The 18,523-nt window shown below is 51.1% G+C and overlaps 2 protein-coding genes across 2 annotated transcripts in view; both read left to right on the plus strand.

The window, feature by feature from the left end:
• The window catches only part of NSD3 (nuclear receptor binding SET domain protein 3), a 42,434-nt gene extending 35,159 nt beyond the window's left edge, over positions 1-7,275 (plus strand). Inside the window, exons 16-24 of the mRNA XM_084274028.1 lie at positions 109-265; positions 1,205-1,407; positions 1,870-1,982; positions 3,014-3,283; positions 3,490-3,606; positions 4,005-4,146; positions 5,209-5,315; positions 5,691-5,895; positions 6,590-7,275. Coding sequence (XP_084130154.1) covers positions 109-265; positions 1,205-1,407; positions 1,870-1,982; positions 3,014-3,283; positions 3,490-3,606; positions 4,005-4,146; positions 5,209-5,315; positions 5,691-5,895; positions 6,590-6,831 — 1,556 coding nt within the window. The 3' untranslated portion in view covers positions 6,832-7,275. The remainder of the gene's footprint in view (positions 1-108; positions 266-1,204; positions 1,408-1,869; positions 1,983-3,013; positions 3,284-3,489; positions 3,607-4,004; positions 4,147-5,208; positions 5,316-5,690; positions 5,896-6,589) is intronic.
• Positions 7,276-12,428: 5,153 nt separating this feature from the next.
• PLPP5 (phospholipid phosphatase 5) lies at positions 12,429-16,775 on the plus strand (the record flags this gene model as incomplete). The annotated part of the gene is made up of 7 exons (XM_084273891.1): positions 12,429-12,502; positions 12,905-13,013; positions 13,898-13,988; positions 14,177-14,240; positions 14,663-14,787; positions 15,147-15,317; positions 16,079-16,775. The coding sequence occupies 7 exons, from the start codon at positions 12,429-12,431 to the stop codon at positions 16,246-16,248; spliced, it is 804 nt and encodes a 267-aa protein (XP_084130017.1). The 3' UTR covers positions 16,249-16,775.
• Positions 16,776-18,523: the final 1,748 nt, after the last annotated feature.

An 18,523-nucleotide genomic window follows, 5' to 3' on the forward strand; every position in this document is an offset into this window, starting at 1 on the left:
CAAATGAGAATGTAAAATGGGTGATTTTTAAAATAAACATTGATTGCTGTGTCTAGGGGGAAGCAAATCCTTACTTCTATAAACCAAGCAGGGTTTCTTTGTTTAAAGGTGGGAAACTCTTGTGCTGTGAATCCTGCCCAGCTTCCTTTCACCCTGAGTGTCTCAACATAGAAATGCCTGAAGGATGCTGGAATTGCAATGACTGTAAAGCTGGCAAGAAGCTTCGTTACAAGCAGATCGTTTGGGTCAAGCTTGGAAATTACAGGCGAGTTGGCAATTTGGGGGGGGGGGTAGTGCTTTGGATGGCTTTTAATGTGTTACAGAATTACAGGAAGATAACTCAAAGCAGCTCAGTCCTCATAAATGAGAAATAGAAATACAAGAATTCATCTACTTTGTGTCAGACATTGATGTCACCCCTGAAATTAAATTCTCCTGATTTTTCCAGGCAGTGATGAATGCACAATTGCATTTGCTCTGTAGAGAGCAATAGCAGCACAGAAAACTGGGGGCTGTTGTATAGCCCTGAGATCACAGAATCACCAGGTTGGAAAAGCCCTTTAAGATCATCAGGTCCAACCGTCCCTGTCCTGTGCTGAACCAGATCCCTGAGCACCTCATCTGCCCTTTTTTAAACACATCCAGGGTCGGTGACTCAGCCCCTCCCTGGGCAGCCTGTTCCACAGCCCCACAACTCTTTCAGGGAAGAACTCTCCCCTCACATCTGCTCTGCCCCGTCCTGGCACAGCTTGAGCCCAGTGCCCCTTGTCCCATCTCCTGACCCCTGGCTGAACAGACCATCGCCCACCTCTCTGCACCCTCCTGGCAGGGCAGGGGAGGTGGGGAGAAGGTCTCCCCTCAGCCTCCTCTTCTCCAGGCTCAACACCCCCAGCTCCCTCAGCTGCTCCTCAGAGGATTTGCCCTCCAGCCCCTTCCCCAGCCTGGTTGCCTTTCTCTGGACTCACTCCAGGACCTCAAGCCACGTATGTTCTCAAAAGGCTTTTCCAAAATCTGGAGTGAGAACTCCTCTCATGTTCTGCTCCCCAGGCGTTGTGAAGGGGGAGCCTGGGCTGCTTACAGAGGGAATTAATTTCTTTAAGACAGGAAAACTGGTTTTCATTGCTCAATCCAGTTAGGCAAACTCAGAAGCTGACGCTGTGGTTCAAGGATCTTACACTGCTCTTTATTTTCTCCTACTTCTCAGGTGGTGGCCAGCAGAGATCTGCAATCCCAGGTCTGTGCCTCTCAACATACAGGGCCTCAAACATGATATCGGGGACTTCCCAGTATTTTTCTTTGGTTCACATGACTACTATTGGGTACACCAGGGCAGAGTTTTCCCTTATGTTGAAGGAGATAAAAGCTTTGCTGAGGGGCAAACTAGTATTAACAAGACCTTCAAGAAAGGTAAAATCAAACAAAGTTTATAGTGGTTTATGACAAAAATTCCACGTGTTTGTGTCTCCATCACCACTTAACCTGCATGGGAATTATGTGACTAGTGTTCTGTGTTCACCTAAACTTGCAAATTTAAATGTAGATCCCTTGACTGCAGATTAAAATGTGTTTCTTTAAGTGCCTACTCATTGTGTATTGTCGTGGGCAAGTTCAGTTCTTCCACAAGCTGGGAAATGTTAAGACAGTGCGTGGGCTCTGCTGCATGGGATCATTGTTCAATAGCAATACCTCCTGAAGAGTACCTGATGCTAGATTCATGATATACTGCAATGTCTCATTTTTCAGCTCGTGTTGTTCTTTATAGAGTTCTATTCTTAGCTTTGAAAAGAATAAATTGTGCTGCATATATGTATGTATCCAATTAACAGCTGTTGGTGCTAATTGCTTTCTATCTTGAACTCCCTTGCGCAGCGCTTGAAGAAGCGGCAAAGCGCTTCCAGGAGCTGAAAGCACAAAGAGAAAGCAAGGAGGCATTAGAAATTGAAAGGAATTCAAGGAAACCTCCACCTTATAAACACATTAAAGTGAGTTGGCTTCTTTCATTTCCTGTTTTTACTCCATGCATGAAGAAGCTGTGGATTTTAAACTGATATTAACAGTTCAGAGAAAGGATGCTGCTCGAGAACCTTTTGTTCTGTCTTGTAATACCACAACACGTTCCTTTAGCTGAGTACTTGTGAAAGAGTGTTAAGGGGTGAAGACCAGTGTTACCTAAGGTAGGATATTGATGGTTCCCAGCTCATCTCTGGTGTCTTGGATACATGCTGGCTATTGCAACTTTGTTGGCACTGGACTGGCGTATACCGATGGCTCATCCAGAGTCTACCTCACCAGTGATTTTCATAGAATCCCAGACTGGTCTGGGTTGGGAGGGACCCCAAGGATCACGGAGCTCCAACCCCCTGCCACAGACAGGGACACCAACCTCCAGGCCTGGAGCTACACACGGTTGCCCACAGCCCCATCCACCCCCTCTCTGGGCAGCCTGTTCCAGCCCCTCACTGCTCTCTCTGTAGAAAACTTCCCCCTAATACCTAATTTAAACCTCCCCTCCTTTAGCTTTAATCCGTTCCCCTTTGTCCTGCCATTGTCTATCCTTTTAACAAGCTGATTCCCCTCCTGTTCCTCTGCTCCCTGCAGGGACTGGAAGGTGCAATGAGGTCCCCCCACAGCCTTCTCTTCTCCAGGCTGACCCAGCCCAGCTCCCTCAGCCTCTCTCCATAGGGGAGCTGCTCCAGCCCTCTAATCATCTCCGTGGCTCCTCTGACCCCTCTCCAACAGCCCCACATCTTTCTTGCTCTGGAGGCCCCAGCTCTGGACACAGGACTCCAGCTGGGGCCTCCCCAGGGCAGAGCAGAGAGGGACAATCCCCTCCTTGTCCCTGCTGCCACCCCTCTGCTGATGGAGCCCAGGATCCCATCACCCTTCCCAGCTGCAAGAGACATGTAGAGCTCAGTGTCTAGAGGAAAACTAATAACCTAGTCATTACTTTCAGTTGATTGTATCCTTTGTGTGTTGCCTCCATTGTTTACTCTTTGTTTCCTCTGTTCCCCAGTCCAACAAGGTAATAGGGAAGGTTCAGATCCAGGTAGCTGACCTGTCAGAAATCCCCCGCTGTAACTGCAAGCCGTCAGACGAGAACCCCTGTGGCCTGGAGTCCGAGTGTCTGAACAGGATGCTGCAGTACGAGTGCCATCCACAGGTGTGCCCAGCAGGAGAGCGATGTCAGAACCAGTGTTTCACCAAAAGACTTTACCCTGATGCTGAAATCATAAAGACAGATCGACGTGGATGGGGTCTCAGGACAAAAAGGAGCATTAAAAAGGTAGAACTACGAAGGATAAAAGTCATGATAGCTCTTTGTGGGGTTTACACTGCAGCCTTTGGCTACTAGAGGGCTAAAGCTTAATTCTTTTAGGGGAAGATTAGAGTATTTTTTTATAGGAAAGGCTTGTTTTCTGTACTGTTCTCCTTTTATCATCCTAAGACACAATGGGCATGGATTGCTTAGTGTTTCCTGTTCCTTTCCAGGGTGAATTTGTGAATGAATACGTGGGTGAGCTGATTGATGAAGAAGAGTGCAGGCTGCGGATCAAACGTGCCCATGAAAACAGAGTAACCAATTTTTATATGTTAACTGTAACAAAGGTAAATATTATGTCTTCTTCAATATAAAGTGTTTGTGGTTGAAACTAGGGGGGGATGTGCTGGTGGAAGCTGCGTTCCCCATTTGGGGTTTACCCTCCTACTCGCACCTGGGTGTCAGCGGGAGGATAACATGGGTGCTTTGCTGGGATGGAGTGGGTGAGGAGATGAAAGAGAGGCCCTGTGTCTTGCATTGTGCACTCTGGGCCTGTTTCCCTTCTGTAAGCACAAGTATTCAGGTGCTTTTTCACGAGACTAACTCCGCAGAGGACACTTTCCACTCTTAACTCGTTTAAAATAAGCAGGTCTTTGAGCTGCCTTAGCCATTAGTAGTCATTTGTGGGCAGGAAACCTTTTTGTGCTTACAAGTTCTAACTATGTCTTTGTGCTCTTATTTGAAGGACCGAATAATAGATGCTGGCCCCAAGGGGAATTACTCTCGTTTCATGAACCATAGTTGTAATCCAAACTGTGAAACACAGAAGTGGACGGTGAACGGCGACATTAGAGTTGGACTGTTTGCTCTTTGTGATATTCCTGCAGGTAAAAGGGTGGCACTGGCTTTACCTGGATACTTTTGTCACTTAATACAAGCAGCTTTCAAGGAGGTGATCCTCCCCCTCTACTCTGCAATGGTCAGGCCCCACCTGGAGTGTTGTGTCCAGTTCTGGGTTCCCTGGGATCAAACAGCCAGGGATCTCCTGGAGAGAGTCCAGAGGGGCTATGGAGATGGTTAAGGGCCTGGAGCATCTCCCCTGTGAGGAAAGGCTGAGGGACCTGGGGCTGTTCAGCCTGGAGAAGAAGACTAAGGGGGGACCTTGCTAATGTTTATAAATATCTCAAGAGTGGGACACAGGGGGACATGGGCAGCCTCTTCTCAGTGTCTCTGAGGACAGGACAAGGGGCGATGGCCTCAAGTTGGAGCACAGGGAGTTCTGCACCAACCTGGGGAAGAACTTCTTCCCAGTGAGGGTGAGGGAGCCCTGGGACAGGCTGCCCAGGGGGTGTGGAGTCTCCTTCTCTGGAAAGATTCCAGCTCCATCTGGACACTGACCTGTGTGCCCTGTCCTAGGGAGCTGCTTTGGCAGGGGGTTGGACCCGATGATCTCTTCAGGTCCCTTCCAACCCCTGTGAGTCTGTGATTCGGTGTGAACTTTGTTGTTTGCTGGAGAGGAGACAAATATTTGATTTCCAGTCTTAGCAGGGATCTTGGCTGGAAATAGTTTGAAGCTGAAAACTACTGTTAAAGCCAAGCATGTAGCTCAGTGCCAAGCACAATTAACTGTGTCATGTAAACGCTTACCAGAGCCTTTGTGCTTTCACCAGTGCTTGTCTGGTGCAGCATTATCTTTCCATGTTAAGTGTTCTACCTGATTTTCATTTTAATTGGGTCTGTGTGATAATACAGCTGCTGCTTCTGTCTGATCTGGGCAGAACTTGTTCCTCTCAAAGTCTGTGAAATCACTGCTCTATTTCAAGCTTTCCCTTTAAAACACACCTCTCTAGACCTCACAGGCTCCGAGGAGATAAATGCCAATGAACTGTTGTTGTCACCTATCTCTCCTCAGTGTTGGTGTGGGTGAACTGGTTTTCTTTACCTTTTAGGAATGGAGTTAACATTTAATTACAATTTGGATTGCCTGGGCAATGGTAGGACCGAGTGTCATTGTGGAGCAGAAAACTGCAGTGGTTTCCTAGGAGTGCGTCCCAAGGTACGTGGCTGAATATTGAAGCCTTTCTTCACAAATCCAGAGAGAGAGTAGGGCAAAGAGAGGTTTTTGGTTTAGTTAATTTGTACTTGGCTCTGTGTGACCCTTTCCACCCTTGAAAAGTCTCTCTAAAGGTTTTAGTTGCATGCTGTGGTGCTGTTGCACCTGGGGAGAAGGGAATTGCTCAAACAGCTTTATTTCAGGTACATGTGGATGGGCATTTCTGGTTTTTATAGCTGAAAACTGTTGGGGTAGGTTTAATTTAAATGAGGTTCATGCCCATAGCAACTCAAAGGTGATCTCCTCCTCTTCCTCCTTGTTTTCATGCAAGGGGTTTATAAAGTGACCTTTGTGTGCTCTGATCTTTGTGACTGCTAGACAGCATTTGCAACGGCGAATGAAGAGAAGGTGAAGAATGCAAAATTGAAGCAAAAGAAAAGGAAAATAAAAACAGAACAGAAGCAGATGCATGAAGACAACTGTTTCCAGTGTGGAGATGGGGGAGAGCTAGTCATGTGTGATAAAAAGGACTGTCCCAAAGCATACCACCTCCTATGCCTTAACCTGACTCAACCACCTTTTGGTAAGAGGGATCACTTGGCTTCCTGTTCTTCTCTCCCTGCAGCAAGACAGTGTTTGGGCTGAAATGCAGTGTTTATTGACACAAAAAGCAGTGCCTTTGCTTTTGCAGTTCCACCTTTACTTAGAAATACAGTTCCTAAACAAGAATTGATGGAGGGAGAGGCATTGTAATAATTCAGTGGTGGCCTTGCATCGCTTTTCTTGAATCAAGATGTTAACTTGGATTGAAATATGAACAGCATCTTGATGTCCCAAGGTTGCCAAGCACAAATCAATACGGAGACTTATCACCACCTCCCCTGCCCTGCCAGGAGGGTGCAGAGAGGTGGGCGATGGTCTCTGCAGCCAGGGGACAGGAGATGGGACAAGGGGCAATGGGCTCAAGCTGTGCCAGGGCAGGGGCAGAGCAGATGTGAGGGGAAAGTTCTTCCCTGGCAGAGTTGTGGGGCTGTGGAACAGGCTGCCCAGGGAGGGGCTCAGTCACTTTCCCTTGGTGTGTTTAAAAAAGGGCAGATGAGGTGCTCAGGGATCTGGTTCAGCACAGGACAGGAACGGTTGGACCTGATGATCTTAAAGGGCTTTTCCAACCTGGTGATTCTGTCTGATTAAAGGACGGTGCTGCCCCCAAAACACACTTAATTCCAGCTTGCTTTCTCTCTCTTCCCTTCCCCTCCCTCCCTCCCTCTCTCCCTCAGGAAAGTGGGAATGTCCGTGGCACCAGTGTGACGTCTGTAGCAACCCTGCAGTTTCCTTCTGTGAGTTCTGCCCTCACTCCTTCTGCAAAGAGCACGAGAAGGGAGCGCTGGTGGCATCGGCGCTGGATGGCCACCTCTGCTGCTCCGCCCATGACCCCAAGTCTCCTGTGGCACCTGAGTACTGGAGCAAGATAAAGTGCAAATTGGAAGCACAGAATCCTGTAGAAGAAGGAAAGGAGTGAATTGGGTTACAGAACAAACCCAGGAAGGGGAGAGGAGCAGCAAACCAGGCGATGGACTTGAAGAGGCTGCTCTGACACATTCAGTCTTTGTCATCGGAGCCGTCGTGTGTGAACTGGGAACGGGACCATTTAGTCTTAGCAAGCAGAAGCAGGCAGTGGTGTTTGGGTTTTGTTGTTTGGTCTTTTCTTTTACCCTTGAATGTGCTACAGCAGCTCTTACCGTTGGAAAACCAAAAACGTCTTGGCCTTCAAAGAAAAACCGTAGACCTGTTGCCAGTGAAAGGGATATTCTGTTGGAAAGATGTTTCTTTGGGGTGCAGAAAGCAAAGCATAGCAACATATTTATTTATTTAATTTTGAAAGGGTGTTGGAGACCTGGTTTTGATCACTCAGCGTGTCTTTTAAAAGCAGAACGGTGAAGCCAACCTTAGTTCTGTGTGTAGTTTATGGAAAGAATAAAGCCTCCTCACTCTGAGATGCCAAAAAGACACGTGTGGGGTTCAGACCAGGTGACCCTGACCATGCCTCCATTCCAGTATTTTACTTTCAGAGACACTTTGAGAAGGTAGGTTCACTTACAGCTACTATCTTAAAACGTGTGAGCAATCAGGTGTGTGGCATCTCAGAAGTGCTTGTAACAACAAGAGCTAGCGGTAAGGAGGGGAGAAATCGTGGTTCCTTGCTCCAGAGCTACTCTGGGTGTTTGCAGACAGCTGGAAATTCGGGAGGGGAGCTTCATTGTGCAGTGATTAACTTCTTTATCCCTGATTTGAAGAATCATTGTAGTTAGGAGAGCCCTCCTGGCTTCAGTCACACACTGCAGCACGCTCAGAACCGAAGGCTTAACCGTGCCAGTGGGAGCTCTGCCCTTGGCATCTGGAGATGGAGGGTTGTTTTGCGGGTGTGTATTGTCACCTGCCAGGTCCCTGCTTGTTTCATGGCAGCTTTATCAGTGGGATTCTTTATTGCCACCTTCTCAGGCTCCTGTTAGCTGCAGAGGAAACTGGAACCCAGCCCCTGTGCACGTTGGTTGGCTTGAGTGTTGAGATTGTTGTGCTGAGAGACCTTCTACCTTTAATCTTAGTGGAGCTAAGAACTGTCTCTGCATTTCTTTGAACAGGGTATTTTCTGTGTCTGGGTGACAGGCCATATTCTCAGCAGCCAACTTCAGGCTCATGAGACAGTTTTCTCTCTTAGATTTCCTCTGTTCATTGAGAGGCTACTCCAGTGAGGCTTTTTATGTGGCTTCCATAGGCTCCAGCTCTGTGTTTTCTTATCAAAACCTCTCCTTGTGTGAGGAGCCTGACAGGACAAGTTTCCCCAGGCTGGGATTGGGCTTTGGAGATCCTCCTGCCCCTGCCCTGGGAGCCTCAGAGCCTACTTTCACCTTGTTGTACTGGTGTTGGCTAACTTTGTGCTAGCATTCTGCTAACGTTGCTGGCATCTGGCTTAATTAAGCCTTTTGAATTAATGAACTTTGCCTCATAAACCTAGAGGAACAGAGAGACTTCTTAGTTCAAGGAAATAGTTGGCTGAAAAAGTCCAGGGGGGATCTTGGAGCATGTCATGCCTCTGGCTGGTGTCCTCCTTGTCCTCAAAGTTACATACAGGGGGGAGTAGTGGGGGCAATTTAGTGTGCAATTTAATTACAAACCACACTACAATCTCCTAAAGCAGCTACTGTGCCATCTAACTGACCTGCCAGTTCATCTCAATGCCTGCAGATGCCTTCCCTACAGATTTTGGGGTGTCTGGGGTGTCGTAACTGCAGCTGGGTCAGTGTGTGGTGCAGGGAGCGCTGGTGGGATCTCTAAAGCACTTCATCTTGTGGGCCGTACATTGAATGTCTGAAAACACTAATCCTGTTGGAAAGCAGTGCTATATTTTGGTATTTTTTTACAGAAAAAAACCACAAAACCACAAAAAAAAAAAAGAGGAAAAAAATTACAAAAAAGCATTTTATTTTTTTCTGAACAGTTTGTGTGATAAATGTCTCTTTTTAAGCTCTTACTGGGGGGGTTGAACCTCCTTTGGAAATTCCAAGTAGCTCCTGGGGCAGTGTCTGGGAGGCCTGATGTGTTTGTGTTGGTGTTTGTCAGGCTTGGTGTTGGTTAAAGGATTGAATTTGATTCTTCTCTTGGAGCACGAGCGTTCTGAACGTCACAGGTAGCGTGGTCCTAGGCCCCCCTTCCTGCCCCTCCCCTTTGGGTGTCCCCACGTGAGACCTGTGATGGTTCATGGGAGGCTCAGTCACTCCTGGAGTGCTGTGAATCAGGGCTGGCTGCCACCCCTGTGCCATGGCTCTTGATGTCTTGTTACCTTTGCTTTCTAACTTCTTCCAGGTGCTGCTTTTTCCACCAAAAACCCCCTAAAACAACTAGGCTTGGACTTAGAAGGGAAGATAGGAGGTTGGTTTATAAGCTCGAACAGCAAAATGTGAACTGGATTTGGAGAGAAAGTGAATCTTCTAGAAACTTTAATGCTCTGAGATAAGAAAATACCTGATTCCAGGTGCCCTGGTAAGGGTAGGGGCTTGTTTTGGATGCCAAACACCTTAAAAATACACCTTTTAACCCCATTCTGCAAACTAAGCAGTGGTAAGGCAGTTCCCTCTGTAAGGAAAAGAGGAAGTTTGATGAGTTGGCATCAGCAGAGGGGAGTCAGCTGCTCAGTGAAACCCCCTGTGTGGGCTCTGAAAGGAGATGTGTCCTTAGCCCTGATGAGTTCAGCTGAGGGACTGCCATCTGCTGCTTGAAGCCTGTCAGTCATTCCTTTAACCAGAAGGTTAAAGACATTCCCCCCCACACACCACCCCCAACCCTGTTCCCCTTTTTTGGTTTAAAGACAAGCTGCTTTGAGCACCCAGGGTGGGTTCTGGGGGGCTGAGCTGCTCCGCCATCGAATCGGGATGTGGTTGTTTACTTGGAGCTCTCTACTCTCCCATTCGCACCTTAGGGCAGCACAAACCTTCTCCAGACCCTGGCCAAATGGCTGGGTTTACTCCTGGCTTATCCTTAAATACGTGGTGCAAGCATTAGTTATTGTAGCTTTTGGGGGTTGTAGCATCCACTCATCCTCCCAGTGGACTCTTGAAGGTGGTTTGCAGCTCAGGAAGGAGGATGTCAAAGGTAATTTTAAGGAGCAAATTACCTTCTCTGGTCACCACCACGGGTCTGGGAGATGAAATGGAGTTAACAGGGCTGGAATATGTTGGAATTTTAACCTTTCTTTGAGGAAACCTTCTTGTTACCTTATTAATTTCAGGAGAGAATGGGAAAAGACACAAATTACTTAGACCTAATTAGCAGCGAGCATAAAATCTGTATATATTGAATCTTAACAGAAATATGGGGGGTGGGGAAGGGAGGGGAGGGGAAGGGGGTGGGGGGGATGCCTGATGCTGGTACGAAGTAGTCACTTTAACATTGAAACCTCTGCCTCATTGAATTCAGGGTTTGATGTACTTGAAGCTCTGCGGTTCCTTACACAGCTTGTTTTGTTTCTTTATTTATACATGACTCTTTTTTTGTATACTACATGGAGAAACCTCTCCAATTTCCCTGGAGTTCCTCTTCTTCTCCTGGTGAATCCAGGAAAACAGGAGAAGGGGTTTTTTTTTGGTGTGTTTTGGGGTGGTTTTTCTCCCCACCCCCCCCCTCCCCCCCCGCCCTCCCCGAAGCTGCTGTCTCAGACTCCTGTGTGGTGTGGGAGAGACCTTGGAGCAACGCTGGCCCTTGGCTTTCAGTTTGCCATCCACTTTAACCCCTTTATCCCCACCCTCCCCTTTGCCATTTCTCTTTGTGTAGCAAAGAAACATTTGCACTTAGCCTGGCACTCCTCTGCTTGGGATGTGTTCACGATGGTGTTCTGAGGAAATAGAGGGGGGGGAAAGGCCAAAAAAAAAAAAGAGGGTAAATTTAAAAAAATAAAAGCTGTTTGTTAATCTCTTGTATTCCTGAGCACCCAGCTCGGGGCGTTATTACCCCTGTGAGGGGCTGTGTGGCTGGGCTGGGGAGTAGCTCAGCTGAAGCCCTGTGCTTGGCATAGCAGGTTCCTGTGCTTCGTGTGGGATCCAGGAGGGGAAACGTGGATCCCTTTGCCAAAGCTGATCACTCAGTGGCTGTTTGGTGTGCGGAGGGGGGAAAAGGGGGTGTCCTGTGTGAGAGGAGAGAGGGGTTCTCCTTCACCATGCCTCTTCCAGCTCCGGGGGATGAGGTGGCTGCGATGGGGGAGGCAGGGATGAGACACCCATTCTGGGGGCACACACACACCCCACTGCACTCTCAGTTCTTAACTCACAGGCTGGATGGAGGGGGGGAGGAACCCAACCCCCTCCCCACCATGGTTCCTGTTCACCACCTGAGCTGTATCTTCATCCTGAGGTCACTTTTACTTCCCTTTTCTCTGCATTCCACAGCAAACGAGCCCATCACCAAGTGGTTCAGCTGGCTGGGGTGGGGGGGTAAGGGGGTTGGGGTGAGGGGAGGGGTGCCCTGAGACCCTCAACCCCTTCTGAAAATGATGTTGCACAGCACAGATCCCTGCAGATTCCGTTGCCATCCCCACCTCCTCTCTCTTCCCTGTGAGGATGACCTTCGTAGAGTCGTTATCTCCGTAGACCTTGTTTAATCTGTAACAAACTTTGTAGATTCTGTGAAACCTTATTTTAACGAAGGGGGGGATAATAACTAATTATCACTCGAGTCTTTCATAGCAAAGCATCAGATACTCACTGAAGTCATTCAAAGAGTTTTTGGGAGTTGATGATTAGAAGCTCTGGACGCTAACGAAGGGGTAGTGTTGATTCCCCCCTCGGCCGTGTTCCACTGGGCATTACTTGTATTATGACTTGATGTTGCCGCATAGACTTGGAGATATATGATATTTTGGGGGGGGCAAAGGGGGGTGGGATTGGGGAGGGGAGAGGGGGAGGGTGTTGGGGTGGGGGTGTGTGGGGGGGTTGTTTTGTTGTTCGGCCTCTGTTCTCTTTGCATAGTGTGAAGCCTGTAAAGCTTGGTTTAAACCTTGTACATAGCTAAGCTTACTGTCCCGACTAGTTAGACCAGTACCTAGAATTTGCCTGTAATATTTTAGCTTCTTACTTGAAACGTGCGTGTGTGTGATGGTAGAAACACCTTATAATTTTTGTACATTATATTTAATGAGATGTCGCCTTTTTTGGGGGGGTTTCTGTTGGTTTTTTCCCCTTTGTTGGGTTTTTTTCTCTTTTTTAATTTTTAATTTTATTTGACAGATCCTTTTGGGGGATTCAGATGTGGTTTTGCTTTGGGGGGAGGGGGTTGGGGGGGGTTGGGGGGGGAGGAAAAAGGGGGGTTTTTAAATGACATTCCACTGACTATTTTTTTTTTGAACTTTTGGGGTTTTTTTTGCTTGAGGTTGACTTCAATAAATCGTTCTGGATGTTCCAACGAGGAAAGGCTTTTTCTTTTCCCTTTTAGCGATGGAGGGAGGGATGGAGGGAGGGATGGAGCCACCCCCCCCCTTGCTCCGCCCCGGGGAGGCGGGTCGCGGGAGGGAGGGTCGGCGCCGCCCGGGGGCGGGGCGGGGAAGCGGTGGGGGGGGTGGCCGGTGGGGTGATGCGGAGGGTTGGGGGTGTCAGGGAGCTGGTGGTGGAGGTGGGGGTACGAGTCCTGCTCCTGGCTTCTTTCGCGTGAGTTGGGGATGGGGATGGGGATGGGGATGGGGATGGGGATGGGGGGGGAGGTTCGCCCTGGATCCGGCAACGGTTCTACCGGAACCCGCGGGGGCACCTCCGGAGCGGGGATGGAAGAGGCGGAGCTCCCGACTTCCCCTTTCCTCCTCCTCCTCTTCTTCCCCAGACCCTTTCTCCTCCTCTTCTTCCCCCCCTCCTCCTCTTCTCCCTCCCCCCTTTCCTCCCCCTTCCTCCTCCTCTTTTCCCTCCCTTCCTTCCTTCCTTCCTTTCTTCCTCCCCTTTTTTCCCCCCTCCTTCCTCCTTCTCTTCCCCCCCCTTCCTCCTCTTCCTCCCTTCCCCTTCCTCCCCCTCACAGCCAGTGCTCCCCAAACCTCCCTTCCCCCATCTGTTCCTCCCCAGGGTGATGGAGTTTCTGCCGCCGTTCCAGCGCGTGGTCCAGCCTGAGGAGATGTGGCTCTACAGAAACCCCTACGTGGAAGCAGATCACGTCCCCACCGTCCCCATGTTTGTAAGTCCAGCAGTTTTCTATAGCCCCTTGGTCTGGCTCTCACCACAAACCATCACCAACCACCCTTCCAGAGCCAGGCTGCAGCTCAGAGACCTGTAGTTTCCATGGTCTTTTCAGCCTTTATTATCCAGGGATTTTTTTTTTTTTACTGAGTTTATAAAAACTACTGGGGACTTTCCAGGGTTGTTCCTTAATCATGGCCAGGGGAGGAGGACTGCCAGGCACAGCGTCTCTCGCTGTCAGGGAGCACTTGGCTGGAAAGCAGCTGTCTTCAGCAAAGCTTTATTATCATTTTATCATGAAAACGTTCCCTCTGGGCTCTTTTAAAAGGGTTTCATGTAAAACTGTGAAGCCTTGGATTCTGAGCAGGGAATAGTCAGTCTGTGCCTCTCAACCAGGGCTGTTTTGGGGGGGTGCTGTGCTGTGTGGCTCCTGGGCTGGGCAAAGCATCCTCTTCCTTAGCAAGCAGCACTTGTGGTTCTCAGCAAGAGGTGGCCACTGAGTGTTCAAGGATAAACCCTCAGCGTTCAGATTTGGTGGGGTAAAGCATGACATGTGGCAGAGTTTGGGGGTGGCAGACCCCCACCCCACTCCTCCTGGAGCCTGCCTGGCACGTCACCAGCGTCCCCATGGTGAAACCCTGCAGTGACACTCACTGATGGGACGTTGGGAATGGTTTTCCCTGAATCAGCAGCTCTGGGATGTTTTGTGCTGACGAGCAGGATGGGTGCTGCTGACACAGAGCTGATCCTTGCCCTCACAGGGTGGGGAGTGATGAGGTGCTGTGGCTGGTGCTGCGAAGGGAGCAGCAGAGGCAGGAGGAGGAGTGAGCTTGCAGGAAGGAGTGACCTAACAGACACCTAAGGACCTTCTCATTTTGGCAGTTCATCGCTTTCCTGTCTCCCCTACTGCTCATTGTCCTGGCGAGGGTGTTGATGCACGCTGACCAAGAAGACACATGGGAAGCCTGCCTGGGTGAGCTGCTCCTTCCCACAGACACCCACAGCCCCTCCCCGAGGGGGTCTGCCCCGTTGCTGGGGTCCTGCAGTTGAGTCCTTCCCTCCCCTGCCAGGGGGTCTGGAAGCTGGGCTTAATTTTTGGACATTGCCTGTGCCTGGAAGCTGCAGGGCTGATGCTGCCATGACCTCTCTGCTCTCTCCTAGCTGCCAGCCTTGCTCTTGCCCTGAATGGGGTTTTCACCAACACACTGAAGCTTGTTGTGGGGAGGTGAGAAACACCCGTCCTGAGCTGTGCCACAGGGAGGGGAGATGTGTCCACACAGGGGTAGAGCTGCAGGAGCAAGGGCCACAACCTGAAGAAGGACATACTCAGCCTGCAAAGGATGTGTTCTGAGACAGATATTAGAACAGAACACCCGTGGGGACCTGCTGTCTCTGGGCATCTTTGAGAGGGGCTTGCTCAGCTGCAGCCTGGCTCTCACCCACCGAGCCCTCCCTGCCCAGGCAGATGCTCCGTTCTGCATCGCTCTGCGCCCAGGTCTCCCCTTGGCAGGACGCAGGGAGCTGTGTGGGGCGGCTGCAGCTGCGCTGGGACACGGGTGTTTGGGGGGGGGAGGGGGCTCTGGGTGCTCGGATACCTCCTGGGAACCCCTCACACCTGAGGGTTACACACTTTGCTCTCTGCCCCAGGCCACGGCCAGACTTCTTCTACCGCTGCTTCCCCGATGGACGAGCGAACGTGGAGCTGGTGTGCACAGGCGACCCTGGCGTGGTGACGGAGGGACGCAAGAGCTTCCCCAGCGGGCACGCTTCCTGTAAGCTCCCTCTGTCCCCCACAGCCCCTGAAGCTGGGGGTTGTTTTCATGGGATCCAAACCTTTGGCTGCGTTCCTGTGCCTGGGAGTTTGAGGGGGGGGGGCTTGACTTGCCCTCTACAAGGCAGTGGGGTGAGAAACCTGGAGCTGTCTGCAGCTGCTGGGAGGGGAGGACACTGTCTAAGTACCAACTTAAACAGCTCCTCTGTCGCTCTCAAGCTGGTGCTTCCCTTGGCTCGCACAGGCAGGGCAGATGTGCCCTCTCATCCCTGCAGTGGGGTGGGAGATGGAGGTCCAGCTGAGGGCCCTGGCAGAGCCTGGAGCCCTTTCTTGACATGACACAACACCTTTCTCTTCCAGTCGCCTTCGCTGGTCTCTCCTTCTCAGCATTCTACATAGCTGGGAAGCTGCACTGCTTCACTCCTGGCCGGGGCAGCAGGGCGCTGCAGCTCTGCGCCTTCCTCCTCCCCCTCTTCCTCGCCACCCTCATCGCCGTGTCCCGCACCTGTGACTACAAGCACCACTGGCAAGGTGGGTCTGCGTCTGGCTGGGGGGTGCAGCGGGTGTCTTGAGCGTGGGGGGGGGTCTGTGATGCTTCAGAGGAGTTCAGGAGCCTGTGGTGGCAACTTGGGGTTTTTAATTACTCCTCCAATGGTAATTTTTCGGCTGCCTACAAGGTGATGGAGGCCCTGGAGTGTGTCCAGAGAAGGGTGATGGGGCTGGGGAAGGGGCTGGGACACAAGTCTGATGAGGAGAGGCTGAGGGAACTGGGACTGGAGAAGAGGATGCTCAGGAGAGACCCTCTTGCTCTCTCCAATTCCCTGGAAAGAGGTTGTGGGGAGCTGGGGCTCAGCCTCTTCTCACAGATACCCAGCGATAGGATGAGAGGGAATGGCTGTGAATTGTGCCAGGGGAGGGTCAGGTTGGAAATGAGGAGACATTTCTTCTCCCAAAGAGCTGTTGGGCATCAGAACAGGTTCCCCAGGGAGGTGGGGAGTCACCGTCCCTTGGGGTGTTTAGGGAAGGGTTGGATGAGGGGCTCAGGGGTGTGGGTTAGTGAGTGATGTGGGTGTTCAGGGGATGGTTGGACTGGATGTTCTTGGGGGTCTTTTCCAGCCTCAGTGATTCTCTGATGCTGCCTTTCTCCTTGCTTTTGAACTACAGGCCAAGCTTAGTTTTTTACCAGGGGTCAGGTCACCAATCCAGCCCAGCTCTGAGCAGGCTGGAGAATTCACTGAGCAGGATGATGAGGGCAAAGGGAAGAAGCTAACTCTGCTCTGTCTCCCCTGCAGACGTGGTGGTGGGCTCAGCGATGGGCTTTGCGCTCGCATACCTGTGCTACAGGCAGTACTACCCTCCTCTGGCAGACTCTGGGTGCCACAAACCCCTTCTGCACCACTCCAAACTACTGCCAGGGCACCACGAAAAGCCTGGAGCTCCCAGCTTCCACCTGGTCGTGTAGTGACAGGCTCTGTCCTGCTGCTCCCTGAGAGCTCGGGCAGGGGGATGGCTTTGGGGAGGCTGGCCATGAGAAGAGGCTCAAAGGAGGGTGAACCTGAACCCCAGCCAGCGTTCCCCTCAGCACCGGTAAGTCCTCCTGCTTCACTGACCTGGATTTTGTAGCCACCCCTCACTTTGGGTCCACTATGAAGCCTGAAAACCAGAGGGAGGAACAACCCAGGTATGAGAAACCCTGAAGAGAGAACTGGAAGGATGTGACAACCCCGTGTGCCCCGTCCAGCAGCTGTCCTGTGTCGGCTCTGTCACCCTTCAGCCACATCCCTTCTCAGGGGGGGACACACATGGCAGAGAAGGGCTGGTCCTGCTCCCAGCTGGGTGTAAATCCATTCCAGCTGAGATCACCTGGAGCAGCGAGCAGATTAACTGAGGGAGAGAGGCTGGAACCAGCACTGCTTGCTTGCATTGTGCCAGCCCTGGTGGGGTTTTTCTCTAATTTGCCAAATAAAGAAGTTATTTTTTTTAAAACGAGCTGTGGTGTTGGTAACTTGACTTCAAGGTTTGGGTTGAACACTGTCCAAGCCCTTCCCTCTGGTGTCTGCGGGGTTTCTAGGTGGGTGCTCACTTCTCTCTCTTCCCTTGCAGCTTTAATGGGGCTGTAAAGATGATCAGCAAGAAATGAAGCACATCCCTTCAGAAGGGCTCATACCCCTGCATCCTGGTTCCTTTCCTCACACAGCAGCAGGGCAGATGCTGCTGGGACATCCCAGGCCCAGCAGGACTCTTGTAAGTAGTTACCAGTCACCGGGCTGCTCCGTAGACACGTGTGTCCTTGATCAAGCATCTCCCATTCACCAGGAACAGCACCAGTGAGGCTGTGGCAGAGCAAGACACACGTGCCTCTGCTGAGATCAGGAACCTGAAAGTACTGGAAATGCCACCCCATCATCTTCAGTTCAGGCTGTGTACACCCGAGAGCAGCAGGGGTGGAAGGAGCTTTATTTCCCCTAAAACTATCCACACGTGACTTCTTCACACCCCCCTCCTCCCCTCCCAAATGTGCCCACACCACTTCTTTATCTTGGCTTTTACTGGAAAAGACATTAAATAACATTTAAAACTTATTTAACTTGCTTTTTAACAAAGTGCATAACTTAAGAAGCTGCTGATGAGAGTGTCCTGTGTTAAGACTGTTCCTGTTCCTCCTCCTGCAGGAGATGCTTTAGTTCAGGCGCCGACCGAGCAGCGTGCGGGTTCTCTGTGGTCAGGTAGAGAGCAGCTTGTGTTCCTTTTGGGGGCAACAAGGGGTGTAGGCTGCAAATGAGACCTTTCCCATAGTGCAAATTATGTAAGGACAAGGAGGGACACACAACACGAAGGAATGGGCTGTGGAGAAAGGCCCCTGACCCCCCTGCAGGGCAATCAGGGAGGGGAGAGTGGTTTGGCTCTTTCCAAAGGCTGTCACAGCAGCACCCTGATGTGTCTCTAGCGTCCACATGGCTGGTGAGCCAGCCTGGGTGGTTCTGGGGAGGGATCTGGGGGCTCCCCACCCCCCTTGGAGCAGAGCTAGCACAGCACAGGCAGAGCTGGTGGTGGTTCTTCGGTGGGATGCAGCGTCTGAACCCCACGGCTTCACATTCCATCTATTTAAAACCAAAACCAATGCCTGGAGCTTGGCTGGTGGGACATCCCAGTAGCCACCCTGGAAGCCACACTGCAGCAGGCTGGTAGTGCTGCTACATGTCCCTGTCCAAGCACACGTCTGTCCCTCCTGGCCTCCAAACTGCTGCAGACAAGCATCCCCAGGTGAGTAGCAGCATGATCTGGAGGTGAAGCCTCCCCTCTCCAGGGTTACCCTGGCTGTGGTCCTATGGACAATGCTGGCAGCACCTCAGGGAAGTCCCTGGGTTGGTTGGTGGCCACAGGTTGGGTGAGGACATGGAGAAGCTGCTACTGAAGTGCTGCAGCAGGGATGAGCGATCAGGGTGGAGCATGCACCAACACGCTGCTCCCAAGAGCTGTTTCCTGGGGCAGTCCTGCCTGGCACGACCCATGGAAGCCCTGGCCATGCAGCAGCGACGTGGGGAGATGAGAAGAGCTGGTGGGATGCAGTCCTGCTCGCCTCACAGCGGATACCTGTGCCCCGGGGGGGGGGGGATCCCATCCCAGGGCTCCATGTTATGTCGATCTCCACTCGACAAGGCTGCGCCAGCTCATCCCCACGCTGCACACTTAAGGCAGTTTATTCCTCAAGGTCACCAGCTGCCAGTGTCCTCACT

Source organism: Gallinula chloropus (assembly GCF_964237585.1).
Source record: "Gallinula chloropus genome assembly, chromosome: 21".
NCBI classification, from domain to species: Eukaryota; Metazoa; Chordata; class Aves; order Gruiformes; family Rallidae; genus Gallinula; species Gallinula chloropus.